The 21,947-nt window shown below is 45.6% G+C and overlaps 1 protein-coding gene across 6 annotated transcripts in view; it reads right to left on the reverse strand.

Moving 5' to 3' along the window:
• Nucleotides 1-1,220: 1,220 nt before the first annotated feature.
• IGF2BP2 (insulin like growth factor 2 mRNA binding protein 2) overlaps nt 1,221-21,947 on the reverse strand; it is a 159,938-nt gene continuing 139,211 nt past the window's right edge. For 5 of the 6 annotated variants that reach the window (XM_033855600.2, XM_033855598.2, XM_073803982.1 and 2 more), the window contains 6 exons: nt 14,048-14,116; nt 13,060-13,176; nt 9,009-9,083; nt 4,537-4,668; nt 4,056-4,169; nt 1,221-2,719 (listed from right to left, as the gene is read on the reverse strand). In XM_033855600.2, coding sequence (XP_033711491.1) covers nt 2,627-2,719; nt 4,056-4,169; nt 4,537-4,668; nt 9,009-9,083; nt 13,060-13,176; nt 14,048-14,116 — 600 coding nt within the window. In that variant the 3' untranslated portion in view covers nt 1,221-2,626. The remainder of the gene's footprint in view (nt 2,720-4,055; nt 4,170-4,536; nt 4,669-9,008; nt 9,084-13,059; nt 13,177-14,047; nt 14,117-21,947) is intronic. The other variant, XM_033855603.2, reaches the window with a different exon arrangement.

Below are 21,947 nucleotides of genomic sequence, written 5' to 3' on the forward strand. Positions count from 1 at the left end.
ACATCCTAGCTGATGCCAGGTTATCAATTTTCCCCTGCTTCCCTTAGAAGTCCAGTGTTTTCTTCTACCCTTGCTACCTGTCAAGATGACTTCTGTCTAGGGCTAATCATTTCCTCTCTTTTGTTGAAACCCCTCCAAATTTCTATTCTATCGATCCTTTTTCTCATGTTTTTAAGTTCTCTATGCTGGAATCGTCTTCCAATTTGCAAACAACCTCTTCCTTTCCATAGCTCCATGTTGGAGAAAACGAGATTGTCTTGAGGCAAATTTGGAGGGAAACTAACCAGGATAGAAGGGATGTCCAGGCCTACTCACCACATCTCCTGACATACTTACAACTGGGCTTCTGGGGAGGGGTGAAGGAAGTACCTCTTCCCTTAAATTGTCAGGCATATTATCCTCTTCCTTCTCCCCACATAAAAGCAAGCTCCTTCCCTGGCCAGGCTTAAAGTTTCTTGAGATAGGGGATGGCCTTACCTAGTTACTGTGCAGTATCCAGCTCTCTATAGTTCTGTGGTTCTCAAACCTCAGTGTACATCGGAATCACCCAGAGGGCTCACTGACGGAGACTGCTCAGGGCCCACCCTCCACCCTTAGAATTTCTGTCCCAAGGTGGACCCTGAGAACCTGCATATCTAACACGTTCCCAGGTGATACTGGTGCTGCTGGTCTGAGGAGCACTGTCTGAGCACCACTGACCTAGTTTAGCTTCTCTCCCAAAGACCTGCCTGGAGAAGCCAGCCTCCTCAGTGTAGCTTCCCAGACCTGACGGTATATGCCGCCCATTTCCCTGAAGTCCCCTCAGAGGTGGAATTCAGCTGACACTTTGGGATGGGTGATACTTAGTAAAATAAGAGACCAAGACACCAGGATCTTGTTAGCTGGATATATTTCTTTTTGTTTGTTTTTGTTTTTGTCACAGAACACTGTTTGCAGTAGAGGAAACTGGCATTGCAGTCTGGTGGTAAAATGGCTTGTTCACATAAACCAGTACATGTTCATCCTTTAGCGCAAAAAGCCCTAATGGCGCGTACCCTATTGAAATTCAGGACATCTCCAATATTCTCTCTCTGTTTTTCTTTGTCACTTTTTTTTTTTAAATAAACATTTTCAAGGTTTGTCCAAAAGAAGGCCATATAGGTTCTTGGCTAGCGGAAGACAATTCAGAACGGCTGTTGCACACTTGGACTGTTACCTTCTCCAGGCTGGCAGCTGATATCTTATTTTTTTCCAACTCATTTTTATTAAAAAAATAAAAAAATGCTCCAACTATCAGTTTTACAAAATCTCTAAGGGAAACACAAGAGCAAGGTGCTGAGGTAAAAAACACCTGAGGTAGCTTTTTTTTGTGTGTTTTTCTCGTTAAAAAAATCTGTAAATTTAACGCCCTGGGCCAACGACCTCGTGTAAATTGCTATGTTCCTCCATATTTTTTTTAAAAGAAAGAAATAATTTTGCTGAATATTGATGGCTTATACACCAAAATGTAAAAAGACAAAATACATTCTTTCTTTGTGGAATTTTTCTTTGTTTGGTTGGTTGGTTTGATGGGTTACTGTTTTTCCTCTTCCAAAATGCTAGGACAAGTACCATTGACTCTTGTTCTTTTGAGTAACCAAGTGTAAGTTGAGGCTGGTTTGTGTGTTTCGCTTTTGTTCCTTTGTGTGATGTGATACTCAGAGCACTGCTTTGCCTGGGGGGTGCGTAGATATGGGAATTGAGACAGAGGGATGAGGGAATTAACAAGAATGGGGATGGAGAGGATGGGGAGGGAGAGAGGGGGTAGGGGAGAGATAAACAGAGAGAGACAGAGAATTATATAGCAGTATGCAAAAACCAGTTTAAAACCTGTGAAGCAAAGAGAAATGGGTGTGTGAGCTAGACAGGGATGAAGAGAGACAGAGTTTCCTCTTCAGAGAGACGGTATCCCTTCTGTTGACATACACAGGTGATCCAGAACTGCTGTGAGTGTCCTTTCGACGAGATTTCCCTCCGGGTGAATTTTGTGTGGGTGGCCTTGAAGCTCCTTACTAAACCGTTAGAACTCCCAAAGCACGACTTTATTCTTTAAAGTCTAGAAAAGCCTGCTTTCTCTTTAAAAAGAAAAAAGAATAACTGATTAAAAATTGGAGTTAGTTGAGTTATCTGATATATTATTTCTAAAATATATTAACGCCGCAGGCACCCTGTGTAACCCACAGGCCACATATCTTAACATCTTTCCCTTCTAATATGTACATACATGTACAGAGACAATTTTCCGCAAAAAGAAAAGGGTGTGAATTTTGCTTTGATTTCAACGCATTCACCTATGTTAGTTCAACTAGAAGGGATAGCGTGGTGGGGTTAGGAGAGACCCGAGTGGATGGTGAAGTGGATGGCTGGGAAGCCTGCAGAGGCCCTGGGGGAGCTGGGAGGCCGGGCCCCGGCACGGCTGCCCTCCCGCCTCCTCCCTGGCCCCCCGGATTCTCAGGGCCTCTGCAGAGCCCCTGGCGCCTCCGCAGACTTCTCATTCCTCAGGATGGTCTTTGGTTTGCTCCCGATCTGGCTGGCTGTGTTTGGTCTCATTCTGTCAGGTGTTGGAAGGGCTACATTCATCCGTTGTTTGCTGGTGCCTGTGGGAGCCTCACTTGCTGCGTTGTGAGGCAACTCCCTGAGGATATTTCTGCTCCTGCTGCTTCACCTGTTGTACAATTTCCCTGATCTTGCGCTGTGCAGTCTGCAGCAAGGGAGAGGAGGGGGACAGGGGAGAAAAGGAACCCAGTTCTGAGGACAAGCAGTGGGGTGTGGGGAAGCAGGGCTGGGACTTGGGGGAAGGAGGCGGTAAACTCAGAAAAGTGTCATCTACCGACTGAGGCCCTGACTCCAGGCCTTTTCTGCCTGGAAGTAAAGTGGCAGAGTTCCCCACCCCCCACCCTGCTGAGGCTGCTGGGTGGAGGGTAAGAGGGTGGGACCCCAGGAAGCAGAACCAGGGCATTAGTGACTAGGGAACCTGTAGAGGTCAGACGGCATCCTCCCTCCCAGCTAACACATGCTCCAACGTCCAACGCTTCGCCTCCTCCCTGCCTTCCTAGAGTTACTGCAGAGACAGTGGTGTATGGCAAGGGAAGATGGACGGTCAATGGGATGGGGAGAAAGTGAGAAACGGGCCAGACACTCTACCCTGAACAAGTGGAGAAAACACATGAACCCAAACCTGTCCCCTCACCCACCCTGCTGCTCCCACTGCAGGGAGAACCCTGCAGACTGAACGCCTACAGGAGCCCAGACATTGAGACCCACGCCCGGAACACTGGAAGAGCTGGGATGGGAGAGCCCCAGGCATGGTCTCAAAGGGTGCTGGTGGGGTGCAGGGCACAGCAGCGTGGCAGGTCCTGGCAAAGGCACGGCACTGAGAGCGCAGGCTGACGCTCAGACAAACCTGCAGTGTTGGCTTAGACTGCCTCTGCTCCTTTGGGACAGGGACTGGACTGCTCTATCCCCAAACCCAACCCCCTCCCCCAACAACAAAAAAGCATCAAAAAGAACCAGGTCACGTGATTCTGAGTCACTAGCCCTTCTGACTGGAAGAGAAGCAGCTGTGTGGGGCCCTGAGTCCTAATGGGGGTTGTCACAGTGAAGCAGAGGAGAGGAAAGAGAAACAAGGGTCTCCTGACATGAGCGTTTAACCCATAATAGTGGAATTCTGGCACCTAGGCTGGTCCTCAGGGCCCAAGGGTGGCCCTTGCCTGATATATGGCTCCCAGCAGGGGAAGGCTGTGACTGAGGCCTGAGCGGGAGGACAAGGGAACAGGAGAGCCCGCAGTTCAGCATTTCAGAGGCTTGAACTGTGCTGGCTTGACTCCAAAGCTCTATACCCTTCCTCAGGCTCCTCCAGCAGGCCTGGGAGAGCAGTGGTGAGCCAAGGAACAGTTGCCCCTGTCCTGTTCCATCTGTGCATGGGGGTCAGGGTGGGGGTGTGTGTGCACGGCCTGGGGCCACCGGACAGGTCACCAAGAACTTAGAGACTTGCAAAGAGATTAGCAGGAGAGACTGGACCCTCACAGCACAGGTACCTGGCTGGCAAAGAAATGCCCGATAATTCGGACAATCACTTCCTCATTTTCATCTGGCGTTTGGTCACGAGGCACAATGACTTCTGCACTGGTTAAGTTCTGCAGTTCATTCACCTGTGAAGGGAGAAACCAAAAAAATTCCTGTGACTTGCTTCACTGCAGTGGTCGGGAACTGGAACCCAGAATATCTGCAAGGTATGTCTGTATACTCTGGGCGGGACTCTTCTCCTTATCGTCTTCCTGCTGCTATGTGTGTGGGTTTACAGGGCAGGAGGCAGCCTCCCTGTCTTCATTTCCCAGCACATAGCCTAGATGCAGTGTTCCTGGACCCAGGACCCTGGTGTTTCGGTGTCTGGCTCAGCACTGTGGATTTGGGGCCCTCAGCTCTGGATGATGCTAATTACATTTTTGTCCTTGAAGAGTCAGTGGGGGTCTGAGGGAAGTCAGGCCAGGAGACAAAGCCAGCTCAGAGCACACTTACGGTTTTGCCACCCTTGCCGATCACACGGCCAGCTGTAGAGGAGGGCACTCGGATGTGGGCTTCCAGCTTCACCTCCTCTTTGGGGTTAAAGAAGTTTTCTTCTTTCAGTTTCCCAAAGATCCGCCCCTGGGCCTGAGAGAGCAAGACACGTCAGCCTGCTTTAGCAGCACTGCTACAGGAACCAGTGAGTCTAGGCAACGGTACAGCCCCAGCCCCATGCTCCCCGGGGTCTGCTCAGCTCGCTCAGACCCAGTGGGTGCATGCCTGCCACACCCAAGGAGTGTACCTTGCAGACATGCACAGACACTCCCGTGTCTTCAGGTTTGCACATGGATCGCACAGGAAGCTTTCTGTGTATCGGGTCAGGGTGGAACTACATGTCTTATTTCTGTATCCTGAGCAACTATAAATGTTTGGTTGAATGAATTTGTTCAGGGAATTCTTAACTTCCTCCCACCACGATACGTTCAGGCCTCCGGTTATTAAAGGATGGAGGCAAGGGTGGTGTTGATGGGATTTGCTCTTTGATGTTTAACTCTAGAGCCAGTGTAGCCAAAAGCTTTTTGTTCTTTTTAAAAGAACTTAAAAAAAAAAAATATTTATTTATTTATTGGCTGCACCGCATGTCATGTGGGATCTTAGTTCCTCAACCAGGGATCAAACCCGTGCCCCCTGCAGTGGAAGTGCAGAGCCTTAACAACTGGATCGCCGGGGAAGTCCCTAAAAGAACTTGTAAAAAAACTGAGATATAGCTTACGTAACTTAAAATTCAGCACTTTAAAGTGTACACTCCAGTGGTTTTTAGTATATTCACTAGGTTGTGCAACCACCACTGCTATCCAGAACATTTTCATCCCATTCCCCCAAATAAAACCCCATACCTGTTAGCAGACAGTCCCAATTCCTCCCTTCCGCTAGTCCCTGGCAACCACTAAACTACCCTTCTGTCTCTGGATTTGCTTTTTCTGGATGTTTCACATAAACGAAATATATATTATGTGGTCAATTGTGTCTGCCTTCTTTCACTTGGTGTAATGTTTTCTAGGTTCATCCATGATATAGCATGCATCAGAATCTCACTCTTTCCATGGCTGAATGATATCCTAATATGTGGATATACCACATTTTGTTTATCCATTCATGAGTTGAAGGATTATTGTTCTTGAACATTTACACGTGTTAATTTTTTTCTCACATTTTAAATATTTTTAATACAAATTATATTTTTACAAATAAATATTTCTGACTTTTAGAAAACTCAAGTTATAATTTTCCTAGGGGTGAAAAGGCAATAACAAAACAATGCAGGGGAAGGGAGACAAGATGGTGGAATAGAAGGACTTGAGCTCACCACCTCTCACGAAAACACCAAAATCACAACTAACTGTTGAACAACCATTGACAAAAAAAACTGGAACCTATCAAAAAAGATATTCTACATCCAAAGACAAAGAAGAAGCCACAATGAGATGGCAGGAGGGGTGCTTTCACGATATAATCAAATCCCATACCCACCAGGTGGGTGACCCACAAACTGGAAGCTAATTATATTGTAGAGGTTCTCCCACAGGAGTGAGAGTTCTGAGCCCCATGCCAGGCTCCTCAGCCTGGGGGTCTGGCATCTGGAGGAGGAGCCTCCAGAGCATTTGGCTTTGAAGGCCAGTGGGGCTTGAGTGCAAGAGCTCTGCAAGACTAGAGGAAACAGAGACTCCATCCTTGGAGGGTGCACACAAGGTTTCATGTGAACTGGGACCCAGGACAAAGCAGTGACTCCACAGGAGCCTGGGCCAGACCTACCTGTGGGTCTTGGAGGGTCTCCTGGGGAGGCAGGGGTTGGCTGTGGCCCACTGCAGTGGCAAGGACACTGGTGGCGGGGGCCCCACGGAATACTTCTCAGCGTGAGTATGCCTCCTCCCTGAGGTCGCCATCTTGGTACTGAAACCTGGCCCCACCCAACAGCCTGCAGGCTCCAGTGCTTGCAGGCCTCAGGCCAAACAACCAACAAGGTGGGAATACAGACCCACCCATTGACAGCTGCCTAAAGTCATCCTGAGCCCACAGCCACCTCTCGACACACCCCTTGACACGGCTGTGCCCACCAGAGGGACAAGACCCAGCTCCACCCTCCCACGGGCAGGCACAAGTCCGTCCCACCAGGAAGCCTGCACAAGCCCCTGGACCAACCTCAGCCAGGGGTTAAGGCAGACACCAGAAGCAAGAACTACAATCTGGCAGCCTGCAGAACGGAGACCACAAACACAGAAAGTCAGACAAAATGAGACAGCAGAGAAATATGTTCCAGACAAAGGAACAAGATAAAATCTCAGAAGAACAACTAAGTGAATTAGAGATAGGCAATCCCCCTGAAAAAAGAATTCAGAATAATGATAGTAAAGATAATCCAAGATCTTGGAAAAAGAATGGAGGCACAGACCAAGAAGATACAAGAAATATTTAACAAAGAGCTAAAAGAGTTAAAGAACAAACAGATGAACAATACAATAACTGAAATGAAAAATACACTAGAAAGAATCAAAGGCAGAACAGATGAGGCAGAAGAATAAATAAGTGAGCTGGGAGACAGACTGGTTGAAATCACTGCCACAGAACAGAATAAAGAAAAAAGAAAAGAAATGAGGACAATTTAAGAGACCTCTGGGGCAACATTAAATGCTCCAACATTTGCATTACAGGGGTTCCAGAAGGAGAAGAGAGAAATGGCCCTAGAAAATATTTGAAAAGATAATAGCCAAAAACTTCCCTAACATGGGAAAGGAAACACTCACTGAAGTCCAGGAAGCACAGAGAATCCCATACAGGATAAACCCAAGGAGGAACATGCTGAGACATATTAATCAAACTGACAAAAATTAAAAACAAAGGGAAAATATTAAAAGCAACAAGAGAAAAGCAACAAATAACATACAAGGGAATCCCCAGAAGGTTATCAGCTGATTTTTCAGCAGAAACTCTGCAGGCCAGAAGGGAGTGGCACCATATATTTAAAGTGATAAAAGGGGAAAAAACTACAACCAAGAATACTCTACCCACCAAGGCTCTTGTTCAGATTCAACAGAGAAAGCAAAAGCTTTACAGACAAGCACAAGCTAAGAGAATTCAGCACCACCAAACCAGCTTTACAACAAATGCTAAAGGAACTTCTCTAGGTGGAAAAGAAAAGCCCACAACTAGAAACAGGAAAATTATGAATGGAAAAGCTCACCGGTAAAAGGCAAACATACAGTAAAGGTAGGAAATCATCCACACACAAATGTGATATCAAAACCAGCAATCCTGAGGAGAGTACAAATGCAGGATATTGGAAATGCATTTGAAATGAAGAGACCAGCAACTTTAAACAATCATATACACACACACACACACACAGACTGCTATTTCAAAACCTTGTGGTAACCACAAACCAAAAATCTACAACAGGAGCACACACACAAAAGAGCAATTCCAAACACAACATTAAGATAGTCATCAAATCACAAGAAAAAAAAGAGGAAGGGAAGAAAAAAGACCTACAAATACAAAACAATTAGTAAAATGGCAATAAGAACATACATATTGATAATTACCTTAAATGTAAATGGATTAAATGTTCCAACCAAAAGATAAATATATACACACACACACAATTGAATATTACTCATCCATATAAAAGAATGAAATAATACCACTACAGCAACATGGATGGACCTAGAGATTATCATACTAATGGAAGTCAGTCAGACAGAGAAAGAGGAATATCATGATATCACTTATATGTGGAATCTAAATGATACAAATGAACTTATTTACAAAACAGACACAGACTTTGAAAACAAACTTACGGTTACCAAAGGGGAAACGTGGGGGGGAGGGATAAATTAGGAGTTTGGGATTAACATATACACACTACTATATATAAAATAGTCAACAAGGACCTACTGTATAGCACAAGGAACTGTACTCAATATTGTGTACTAACCTATATGGGAAAAAAATCTGAAAAAGAATGGATATATGTATATGTATAACTGAATCACTTTGCTGTACACCTAAAACCGACACAACATTGTAAGTGCACTATACTCCAATATAAAATAAAAATTAAAACAGTGTACCTCCCCCCACCCCCAACACTTCCAACAAACTGTGCTATTTCCCCTCACACCCATGTTTATGCCCCATCTTCAAAACCACGACCAATGGGATCAGAGATGCCATCTTAACTGGGCATTGACAGAGAGTCCACTTTTCCAGGGGAAAGAAGGGAAAGGAGGGCTCCACACAGAGGGAGCAGCCTGGAGGGGGGGAAGACAGGGTGGGTGGGACTATAGAAGGAAGGGAAATGGAGGTTGGGCCTCCAAAGAAGAGCCTGAACCTGGCTCTGGGGCAGCTGCGCCTGCTAAAGGCCCTCAGCCTTCCCTAACAGGCTGCCCTGTATCCAGGGCTACAGGGCTGAGGGGGTTCTTGGCACTGACCTTGAACTGGGCTTCAGGTGGGCCGGTGATGATGACCATCCTTTCACTGACGTCTGGGCCTTCTGCTGGGGCAATCTGCAGTTCACAAAGCAAGAGGGAAATGCTACTGCTTGGCTCTGTTCCCCGAGCTCCTCCTCCTTGTCTAAGAGGATGGCACACCCACTAGCAAGAGATTGTAAGACTCACACCTTTGTACCTGGTGCTTTGTCTGACCCTGCTGCTTCCACTCTGGGTCTTAGGAGATTATGACCGTAGTGCCCAGTATCAAATTTGGGTCTCTGGCCACCCAGGAATAGTTGGAAACAAGTTAGTACTTACTGCCTGTCCCTGCCCCCACCAGCAGTGTGACCAGCCTCCTTTCACCAAGGAGCTCCACTAGCCCACCAAGGGCCCAGAAGCGAGGAAGGGCTGGTCCACAGAGGAGTTAAGTTGGAGTCAGCCTGCAGAAAGGGCCGTTAGTGACAGGTGTGACTAGGACCAGCTCCTCTGTAGCACACGAAATCAACCGATGGCACCAGAGCAAGCACGAGAACACCCTGGTTCCAGTGCGCGCTCTACAAACCCCTCCTCTCCCCACAGATGAAACATGGCAGTTGAACCTGGCAAGCTCAAAACCTCCTAGCGCTCACTCTGTGACTCTGACATCTTTTGTAACAGAACTCAAGATGGAACAACCGAACATCTTTTTGTTAGATCCTCTTTACATATTTTTTTCCCCGCATACCCTGCCTTATTTCAAAAACCTTTTAAGGTAGCTTTAAAAATAAATACAATGTAGCATAATTAAAGTTAAATTTATTTACTTTTTTGGCCATGCCACGTGGCTTGTGGGATCTTAGTTCCCTAATCAGGGAACTTGTGCCCCCTGCAACGGAAGCGTGGAGTCCTAACCACTGGACCACCAGGGAATTCCCATAAAGTTACTTTTAAATGATCTAAAAGTACACCAGGCACTTAGGGATGAGCCAGGAGTGAGGTTAGTACACAAATGCACCTCATAAAGTCCTACACACCACCCAGAGACCCCAACCCCGAGACAGAGCTGTTCAGCTGAACATGATTCACCACTGACGGGGCGTGTCTGAAGTTATCATCTCTGAACCACTGTGTCTCAGTCTTGGCTCCCGCAAGAAGACCTCCACCTCCACAGGGTTTTAGTTTTCTCTCAGTACATGTCCTAAGCCAGGCTGCACCTGCAGGCCTCAGGGTCCTGTGTCGCTGTCCCAGCTTCACCATGAAGACAGACCCAAGGCCTGTGCTGACCTTGTCCATGAGACCTTCAAAGAAGATCTGGCCCTGACTACTTGGTGGCACGAGGATGAACGTGAGACACTGGTCACCGACCACTGAGCTTCCTGGGGGGGGTCTTCCCTTGGCTGTGGGCTGACCACCTGCCAGCCTTCAACTGCAGGGCAGCAGCTTCAGCCAAAAAACAGACGTGTCCCGGGGACTGAGAGCCTCCAGCAGGCTGCATACAGACTGGCCCTTAAGATCCCTGGTGGGAACCCTCATCTCTACTTCTACATCCATAGGTGGCACTAAATCTGCTCCTTATTTCCAAGAGTAAATGAGAGTGACAGGAGCAGGGACACAGTGGTTCCCAGCTCTTATCCACCCAAATCAAGAAGGGCTGAAAGGCTCATTCATAATTCACGTTGACCCCATCAGTTCTCACAGTTGCCTTGTTCCGATCCTGAAAGAAAGCCCCCCATCTCTCCACTACCTAGTATTCACAGCCCAGCCCAGAACTCTTGAGAGCCGCACGTGTGCTCCTGCAGTTCTGGAATAGCACTCCCCAGGCCAACTCCCTGAGAGGACCTGGAATGAGGACTCCACTTTATGACTGAAGCAAATGGGATGCAGAAAGATGAGGTGACCACCAAGATCACGGGTGAGCAGGGCTGAAACAAGGATCAGGAATTGTGTGTGGCATTCTGAAGGCTGTCGGCCAGATGATGTGCAGGAAAGGCAGGCGACAGGGGCTCAGCTCCCGCCTGTAACTGAAACACCTCTTGCGTGCACCGCCCGATCCCAACTCAGCCCACCCCCTTCCAGCACTCTGCTCCCACGTGTCAGTGTAAAGCTCTCCCCCCGCCCCAGCAGCATCAAATGTGCCTCTAGTTGGGGCCCCTGAAGACTGGTAGAGCAGGATTGGGGGTGGTTCTCTGGAATTAGTGAGATCATCACCTTTAGAGACAAATGCTGTCAGAGAACCGTCAAGATAAAGGAAATCTAACAAAAACCAGATTGATTTTAAAAAGTAGGATATGTCTCTTGCCAATCTTTGGTTTCCCTGGCTTCCTCTCTTTTTCTCTACTACTCTGGAGAGAGCCAGAGCCCATTCTGTCCCCGGCTGTCTTTGCCCATCACAGAAGTCATGCCACCACTCAACTCTGCTGGGACAGAGAGGGACTATGGGGATGCTGTGGGGGAAGCCCAAGGGGTTGATCCTTCTCTACTTTCCCAAAGTCTTGCTGGAATGACTCTGGTATAGCACTCAGGTTGAAAAAACATTGGACCAAAAATAGGATAGCCCGGTCCAACCTCAGCCCTCACATTCTTTAGCTTTGCGGCCACTGACATGTCAATGAAACACTGGGCCCTAGTTCCTTATGGGCAATGGTAAGTGGAGAGTTATTGCTGCGATTAGTCCTGGGAAGTGCCCTGTAGCCTACAAGTCGGCAGAACTGCTATCTAAGAGCCAGTCCTGCCACCTGCGTGCCTTGGCCATCTCCCGTTCCCTCTCTCAGTCTCCCTTTTCTCAGGGGAAAAAGAGAGGATTTGATGAAATGATCCCTCAAGTCCCTTTTAGTTGAAATTGTCTCATTCTGTCCCTTGCGCTGCATCGCACCTCAGACCACAGGACCGGACACTGAGAATGGCCCTCAGGGTGCAGCCAGCCCAGTGGTCGTCCATACCTTACCTGTCCCACACAGAGGGCGGGCCCAGCACAGCCAGTCAGTACCTGGGCTGGGGTCTCACCTGCAACAAGCCTGCCGGGTGCAAAGGCCCCGGGTGCTCCACCACCGTCTGCCCCCACCTCGGGCTCTCCTCCAATCTGCGGGCTTTGCAGGTGAGATAAACGAGCACCGAGAGGGGAAATGATTTACCTACATAAAATTCTTTCATGGTATCACTGCAATCCTTGTTCTGCACTACTCAGAATGTTTTGTTTTTGTTTTTTCTCCAGCACACTTGCTGTGGGAGAAATTCCAGCTCTTCTTAGGGAGAAAGTGTAAGCATTCTTTCTCTCCAAGTCATGAGACTTCTTGTTCGGAATTCCGGGTTGTCCCATGGCAGCAAATTATTTTACGTAACAACGGGAACTCTTGTTTCCGACAGCGTTTCACGAGGCTTGGGACGTGCTCAGCATTCTGCCCGTGAGTCAGCGCTGATAGCTGGGCTTGGAGCGGGACCAGGGTCGAATAATCCTCCCCTTTCAGCTTCTCTGCCGACTCTTCCCATTGTGCTCCAGGAGACAGGCGGTGGGAATGTAACTGCAGCTGTGTCTGCACTCGGGTGAATCAGGGGCCCTCCTTCCTGACCTCTCTCCTCAACCGGGAGGCCTCGGCTCAGGTTATGTCACCGGCTTTTGTTTATCTGCGGCTTCATCACTGCCTTTCAAAGAGTTTTCCATTCAAGCTCTTTGTTTCAAAGTTCAAAGGTTTCTGAAATGGAGACTAACTAAAGCATCAAAGCACTGACAACTGCTGAATATAAATTATCGCTCTCCTTAGGCTCACTCCCTTCACTTGGGAAAATCCTCAGCCTTTGCTTTATCTTGAGGACTATGGTAGCCCAAAGAGGACCAGGTTGGCTTACGTATTACTAGTATTTTTTCCTAATTCATTTGTTAGTGGAACAAAAAAGGAGTGAGAGAGGTAAAGATGAGTGCACATGGGAATAGTCCGGAAGGCAGGCTTTCCAGGTCCTGGAGGATTTTATGGATGGTGTAAGAATTGCCCGGGACGGACAGAAGGAACAAGGGACATGGGGTGGCGATGGGGGTGGAAGAGGGTGGGACAGGGGCAGCTGTCAAGAGCGGCTTTACCTTGATGGAGGCCCCGGCGAATCTGGCCAGCTGTTTAATGTGCGCCCCTTTCTTCCCGATGATAGCACCCACAGCCTGGGTTGGGATGAAGAGATTCACAATCTCCTGCTCTGGATACTGGAAGGACAGGACAAGACAAGACAGACGACATCATTCCTACTGGGGCTGCTCCTTCAGGCACTCAGCAGTAACGGAGCAATGGCCAGATGCTGCATGGGCTTCTTCTGGGGCCTAGGGCGCTGCAGGGGGGAAGCTGGAGGGATGAACTTGAACAGGATCCACACCAACTACACAACCACTAGAGTGCAAACTCCTCCTGGGCAGCTCTGAATTTGCTGGACACAGCAAGCTGTCTGTCCACGGGCCTTCTGTCAAGTTCAAATGTGATGTGTATTTCTCCTGCGTCTTCATCCAAGGAATCAGTAGCTATTAAGCACACCTGGCCTGAGGCACTTTGTTAGCAGGAATGGAGAGCTGCCCTCCCACCTAGTGGGCAGGAGCGGCATTTTCACTGGAGGGGGACTGGGTTCAAAACGAGAGTGTAATTAAACCTGCCCTGAACAGGCTGCGAGGGGACGGCCCAGAGACACAGGCAAGCCCGCCAGGGGCCCTTGCTGTTCTTGTCTGTAGGGGTCTGTGGGCATGACACGGCCCACTTGCTAGACTTTATTAAAGAACTTTGGAGGCTCTGTTCTTTAGCCCAACACCACCTCCTAATCTGACCTGCTGATTGCTCCTCTGCACCAGTTTCCGGCCACCTGTGGGATCTGTGAGCACCAGCAGGATGCTGAAGGGCCGCTCAGTGCCCTTGAGTGCCGGGCGGTCTGGTGTGCTGATGCCCTGCAATGTGTCACTCCCAGGACAGCCTGGAACCAGGGGACCCGGCACGCACACCGTGAGCATGCACTGGTCAGTCTGCCAAGGACTGAGCGGCACCGGCCACAGGAGAGGGACGAGTGGCAGATGGGGCTGAACTGTGGGCACTTACTGAGTGATGATGCGGGAACGGGCCGAACTGGTGAGGGGGGTACAAGCTGGAGAAGTATCCGGAGTGGGTCTGCAGCAGGAGAGAAACCGTCAGTCAGCAGGGCCCATAGGGCCGCTCACCAAACCCAGGGAGGCAAGATTCCCACACACAACACAGGCTCCCGGCACCACCACCGGGCCGCGCTGTCCTAAAGGCACACCTGTGCCTCTGCAGCTCGGATCTCTGCTTCCTTCCCTCATGGAGCACTGGCTGGGCTGGATATTCATCATTTCCAAGCTGAGTCATGGTCTAGGCTTCCCAGGAACCCACCAGAGGAGGGCACATGCTCACGCACTTTTTAACCTGCCCTCAGGCAGAGAGGAAGCGCCAGTGGTTTCAACTGTCTGAGGAATTATGAACCACAGATTAAAGAAACAGAGACTGCCAGGACAAATCCAAGAGTTACTCTAAACAAGCAAAGTGTTCCTGGGAAGTCAGGTCAGTGAGAGCCCAGAGAATCTCAGAAGGAATGGAGAGACTGAGAATAGAGAAATTGAAAACGAAACTGAGGAGAGAAAATGAATGAATAAATACGTATTGTGGAGGGGGAGGGGGAAGCAGGGGACAGGAAGGCAGATGTGGTACAAGAAAACAGAGCTATTAGGAAAGTAGCGTTAATTTTTAAAGTAGCTGCTTTTTACTGAATACCTACTGTGTCCTAGGCATTGTGGCAGATACTTTATCCATAAACTCTTTTTAAAAAAAATAAATTTATTTTTGGCTGTGCCACGCAGCATGTGGGATCCTTAGTTCCCCGACCAGGGATCGAACCCATGCCCCCTACAGTGAAAGCGTGGAGTCCTAACCACTGGACCACCAGGGAATTCCCCATAAGCTCTCTTAATCCTCACAATAGTCCTGCAAGACAGGAATACATCTGCATTTATATATTTTATGGGCAGGACATTAAGTAGAGTCAGCAATGTCTAGTTCACTGTGCGTTACACATAAGGCCAAGTAAATGCTGACATGCCTATTACAGGAAGGGAGGTGGACAGTTCTGGGCACCATGGAACCAATCCCTGAGGGGCCATCTAGCAGTGGTCAGACACCAGTTGGAGGCTTGAAGTTAGGGGACCTAGCTTTCATTTGAGGGTCCTTGAACAAATCTCCTGGTATCCTCTGTCTCCTGAATGTCCAGTTGGATTCTGAGTTCCAGAGCATAACTTTGCCTTTGGACTCATTAGGGACAAAAATGAAACTATTCCTCTTTTTGAGTTTGGATAGTGGACTTCAGGGGAAAAGAGATGTGAACATGGTGGGGAACTTCCTCCAAGCGTGCTCTGAGTGTCCACAGCACCTGCAGGGGACAGAGCTTTGCCAAAGGAAGGGAACGATCCTGTAATGCAAGCCTCTGCTCTCACGACTTGGAAAGAGGCTGCAGTGACACCTCAAGGCCACAAGAGGGGGCTATGAGATCAGCGTTCTTCTGGCAGACGTCCACTTTCGAAAGGAAGCTGAGTGAAGACGTTTGGCTCACTTGGGCCTGCCTCTTTCTTGAAGAGCATCAGCTCCAGACTCTTCTCAGTGCAGGTCCCTTTCCTGGGCCACGGCGGGTCAGGGAGAATTCCTGCAGCTTTTCTGCTCAGACAAAGCTCTACCTTGGGGAAAGGATGCTTCTGCCCTCCTCTCGCCTGGAGAGCTTTTCCTTCAGCTCTCGGCAGAAATAATTCTTTTGAATTGTGATTTGGCCTCAAAATAGACAAACCACAAGTGTAGCTCCATTCTGGGTTCAAATACTCCCAATATAAACACTATATCAAATTTAGATCTACCACTTGGGTGAGGGGAGGCGATGAACTATAAAAGGATAAAAAGAAAGAATTCCCCAGTCCTCTTTTTATTCATGAGTTACAGCTGGAAAACTGTTGTGGAGAAAGAACCCCAAAACTCGGCAATCAGGAACTTGTTTCTAGCTGAGGCTGTCATTAGCCTTTGTGTATATAAGTTGGTTTTTGGAGTCAGAAGACCCAGAAGACTTGAGTCTGAATCACTAGTTCTATACAACTTGGAATAATTTATTCAGCTTTTCTGAACCTCATCCACAAGTGGATTAAAATAATATCCAGAGCTTACAATACTGTTGTGGGAGTTCATTCAATTGTTTACTCATTCATCCAAAAGATATTTGAGCAAAGCACTGCTCTAGGTGCTGGGGACACAGCTATTGAGACAAAAAAGGTCAGTCACTGCCACCACAGAACTTAGGTTCTACTGGCGAGGCAGACAAGCATGTGAAAGAAACGAACAGGAGGCTATGAGGATGGGTAGCTGCCGAGATGAGTGGGATGGCAACTTCAGCTGGAGGGTCTGGGAAGCCTCTTGGAGGAGGTGACCTCTGAGTTGGGACCCACGGAGGAGATGGAGCCCCATGCAAGGCACTAGGGAAGAGACATTCTAAGCAGGGTTCTGAGAGGTGCAGAGCTAGGAAAGGGGTTGGTCTGTTTGGAAAACAGAAAAGAGGCCAGTATGGTGAAAGCAACTGAGAGAACAGCCTGATGGCATGGGGAGGCAGGTAGTGTGAGATCATGCAGGGAGGGCTCCGTGGGCCTTGATTTGGACGTGGATTTGACCCAAAGTACAATGGATGCCCCTGAAGGACGTTACGTGGCATTCAATGAGGTCACAGGAATGGAGAATCCATCATCAGGCACCGTATGGCTTGAACTACTGAGTGTTAAGTGCGTACTTATTTATCACTTATCAGAGCACACTTTCCATTCCCCCCACCCCCATGCTTACATGGAGTCCACAACCTCAACTGGAAGAGAAGCTTAGTCATAATGACCAAAAAGTAACCTGTCATGACTTAAATAAATGTTCTCTTTAATGGGAAAGCAGGCTGTAGCCAGCTGACAAACTGGGGCCCCAGAGTGGGGTGGGCGGGATGGAACCACAACCCTAAAATGGCAACTGGGCTTTTACTGTCTCAGTTTGAGGGTCCCCACATATTTTATGAGGGAGAAGCTACTTTACTTTTGAATGTTTCAAAAGAATTATGATTTGGGATATGGGGGGGAGAAGAGGTTATGGTGAAGGTGCCCCTGCCAGGTATGCTCCCCCAAAAGGAGAGGCAGCAAGGGTGCAGGGGGTCACTATTATCCACTGGTTCATTTCAAATTCCGTTTGAGGGTAACTAGTGTCTGCGTTTCCTCTGTGCTTGACTACGCTGGGGGTAGTAGAGGCGTATATATCAAACATACTCATGAACATTTAGAATGGAATTCAATTTTAAGTTGGCCCTGCTCTTTCTGGAAGAACTGCAGGGTCCTCAGTTCCTAGCTGTTGTGTATGACCATTTGATGTATCATTTAGGTGATATTCTGAATCATGAAGAAATCAGGGAGCAGAAAGAGAGAGGGGTGTTGAAGGGGTAGTAAAGAGGGCAAGGGTCAGGCATACAAATTAGGTTCAAAAATATAACTAGCCGTAGTGTGATGACAGAGTTCTGTTATAAAGACAGCAGGTGCTCTCCCTGGGAACCAGGGATACGGACATGGGAGGAAGGGAGTGGACTTGGTCAGAGTCATGGGCAGAGCTATTCAAGATTCAGAAGGTGCACCATTCTATCCCAGCTTGTCCAGTGCCTCCTTCCAGCCCCTGCCTATCACCCCTGTGAGCTCTCAGAGGACCACCTCAGAAGCTGAGGCGGACCAGGAATTGGTAAGCTAGCAAGAGGTGGAGCCAAGGTTTGGGCACAGATCTCTGTGTCTGACTCTGCGTCCCAAGATCTTAACCCAACACTGCCCTCCTCTGGAACATTCCAAATTTATTAGTTCAGGTGGGGCCCATGGTGTAGTTATGATAAGGCTCCCCTAAGGATTCTAATATGCCCTCTGCTGAGTTTAAGTACATGAATGGACAATTAAAACTCACTGGACATATACAGTGAATCAGCAGCATGGAAGAGGGGAGCAAAGCTGAGCAAGGCAAGAAAATGATCTCAGTGAATTAATTCAGGAAAGAGGGAGAGCTTTTCTAAAAAGTCTGCTTTATTTCTCAGTGAGATTCAAGAGGGCAGTGCTTTAATATGTGAGTAGACTGCTATGAGGGAAGCCAATCAGAGAACTAGATCGATCTTAGAAATTAAAAACATGACTTGTGGAGTAAAAACTCCGTAGAAGTCATACAAATAGCAGCATGGACACTCTTGAAAAGCCAATCAGTGCACAAGAAGATTAACTCACGCAAAACAAGAGGAAGGACAGACAAGACGAGTAGAGTGGGAAGATCTACTCTCTCTCCATAAAGTGGAAACTCCAGGAGGAAATGGAGTGGAGGGAAGAGAGGCAATGCTAAAATTAATTACAGACGCAGAAGGTTTTCCTGAACCAATGAAAAACTTGAATGTTCAGATTAAAGGGCTCAGAGCCAGATTTCTGATTTCCAAGGGTATCAGTAAAATACTACAAAAGGAAAAAAAAAAAAAGTTACCTACTAAAGTAAGAGAAATCAGACTGGTAGCAACAATGTTTTCAGAGTTCTAAAGGAACTAAGACCCTAGAATTTTTAGATACCTAGTTGAACTTTCATTCACATATGAAGTGGGGCGGGGGAGGCATTTTCAGGTATAGAAAAGCTTAGAAATTATACTACTTACATAATTATTCCTGAAAAAAAAGTTGTTTGAGGAACTACTCCAGAAAAACAAAGAAACGAAAACAAATAACTCAAAAAATAAGAGGATATGGAATTCAAGAAACCATCTGTAGTGAGCAAAGAGACCAGTAAGAAAAGTTTAGTTAATTCTAAATAACTGTGAAATATGAGACTGTGTATTGACTTAGAAAATTTAATAATTTGTACTAAAATTCCAGGTTATTTATAGAGTAATATAATAAAAATACATTAAACAAAAATCTGTTAGAAATAAAGAATTTGAAAAATCATAATCATAGTGGGAGAACAGTAAACTGCTCTCAAAATGTAGTAAGTCATAGAGATAAAAATAATAAAATAGAGGATACAAGCCACCAATTAAAAGCTTGATTTTACAGCCATATACACAACTTTGAGTCCATCAGAGAAGGTACATCTTTCCAAGTGCCCATGATTTCCAAAATTTGATCATGCATGAGCAAGACCACAAGAATCAGAGATGTTCCAATAACATTCTTTGAGTACAAAATGTACAGGAAACAATTATAGGATAACAAAAAAGAAACCCTTAACTACTTAAAAATTAAAAGAAAAATCCCTAGTAAATTTGATCAAGAAAAAGAACGGAAAGGAAATATATGATGTTAGGAATTAAAAGAGAGAGAGATTCGCAAGTTCGCAGCTTTAAAAGGCAACAGTTTGCTCTGCACAGCTTTGTGTCACTAAGTATGAAAAGAGAGATGAATACTTTCATAGGAAAATATAAGAAATTGAAAAGGTTATAAATGATCAATCTTTCTCCAAACAAAAGGTACTAGGCCCAGAATTTTTATGGATGGATTGTATCAAATCTTCAAGGAACAGAAAATTCCTACATATTAATTTTCCCAAGTATAGTATAAGTTGACCATCTTTCCAATTCAACCTTTGAGGAAAAAAAAGATTGTTGAAACTGTCAAAGATGCTATAAAACTATAGTAACTGCAGTGTAGACAAAAAGATGAATGGAACAGAATAGAGCCCAGGAATATGACTCAGTGGGAATTAAGCGAACAACAAAGCTGCCATTTCAAATTGAGTGATGAAATGGTGCATTTCTCAGTAAGTGACTTTCGGAAAACTGGCTATTTGGAAAAAAAATAACGTTAGATCCCTATCTCAAAGTACAAGTTAAGATAAATTCCCTGTGAATAATAAACTATGATCCCCCAGAAGCAACAACTCAAAATTACTGTAAGAAAACTTGGGAGAATATTTTATAGTCTTAGATGGCAGAAGGCTTTTTCTTAGCATAACAACAAAGGCCAGAAGTCCATAAAGGAAAACATCATTGATTTAACTATCTTAATTCTTAAAATTTCTGCGTAAGTTCTGCTGAAGGGAAATGTGAAAATTTAAAATACATTCCCCTTTGATGCAATAATTGCAGTCTTAGAATTTACTTTTAGATATATTCACACATTTATGTATAAGGATATTCATTTTGACACTATTTGTAGGAGAGAAAGCCTAGAGACAACCCAAATGTAGAAAAATAGTATGCTCAGTAGAAAAATTATAGTAAATTTCATACAATGGAATACTACATAGCCATCAAAGAGAATTAGTTCTAAATATGGAAAGGATGCCCACAGTAAGTAAAAAATGGAAACAAACAAATAAAAAACACAGTAATTCATTGTGTGTGGCATGATTCCATTTGTTTGGAATAATATGATTATAGGATTATATACGCTCATAAAACATATTTTAAAACATAATAGTGCTATACTTCTGGGGAGTGGTTGCTGGGTGAAATTTGGGTAAGAGAAGGAAGACTGAAGGGAAACGTTTACTATTTACTTCACACAGCATAGTTCGATTGTTCAAAAAGTATCTATTTTAAATTACTATGGCACAATTTGCAGAGATGTGGATGGACCTAGAGATTGTCATACAGAGTGAAGGAAGTCAGAAAGAGAAAATCAAATTATCGCTTATATGTGGAATATAAAAAAATGGTACAGGTGAACTTATTTGTGAAGCAGAAATAGAGTCACAGATGTAGAGAACAAACTTATGGTTACCAAGGGGGGAAGGGGAAGTGGGAGGAAGAGGGAGATTGGGACTGACATATAAACACTACTATGCATAAAATAGATAACTAATGAGAACCTAGTGTATAGCACAGGGAACTCTACTCAATGCTCTGTGGTGACCTAAACGGGAAGGAAATCTAAAAAAGAGTGGATATATGTATATGTATAACTGATTCACTTTGCTGCATAGCAGAAACTCACATAACATTGTAAAGCAACTATACTCTAATAAAAATTAATTTTATAAAGAAGAAAGAAAAAAAGGTAAAAAAATTAAGCCAAAAAAAGAATTTACTATGGCACAAGACACCACAAATAAAGCAAAAAGAAATGACAAGCTGGTGGAAGATATCTACAACATGACAAATGGTTAACAGCTTTAATATGTAATTAGCTGTTACAAATCATTAAGAAAAAGATGGCGGTAAATGACAACAGCAGCTAAGATTTACATAGCAATTACTGTGTGCAGGTTTTTACTTATTTAACAACCCCACGATATGTGTACTATTATTACCCCCATCTTATAGACAGGGACATGGAGACACAAAGAGGTTAAGTCACTTGCCCAAGTTTGTTAAAAATAACAAGTGATATAGTGCAGAGATTCAAATACAGGCAGCCTGACTCCAGAATCTATACTGCCTCTTAATAGACTGATGGGCATGGGATACAAAAAGACAATTCATTAGAGAGGGAAAAAAATGGCCAATAAGCCCCAGTGTTAAATCTCATAATAGCACCCTTTAAAGTATCAGATTGCAAGGAATAATTACATTGGTAGTGAGTATAGGAGGAAAAAAACACCTCTCTGTCACATACCAGATAGGAAGGAAAAGTAGTATATTCTTTATGTATCAAAATTTATCATTTATCAATATTTATATTTTTTATAGTTACATATAAAATTTATACATTCTTTGGCTCCGCAAGTCTATTTCCAGGAATTTATTGAGAAAATAGCTGGATAAAAGAACCAAGATATATATACAAGGATTTCCACTGTAGAGTGAAAATTTGGAATACACACACACACACACACACACACATATCACCTATATATTTAATACATTATACATGTATATATAAATTGTATATATACCCACACATATACACAGAAACACTGATTATTTCTAGATTAAGAAAAAACCTGCACTTGTATTATTTGCTTCTTAAATACTTTG

Source organism: Tursiops truncatus, chromosome 4 (assembly GCF_011762595.2).
Source record: "Tursiops truncatus isolate mTurTru1 chromosome 4, mTurTru1.mat.Y, whole genome shotgun sequence".
Classification (NCBI taxonomy): domain Eukaryota; kingdom Metazoa; phylum Chordata; class Mammalia; order Artiodactyla; family Delphinidae; genus Tursiops; species Tursiops truncatus.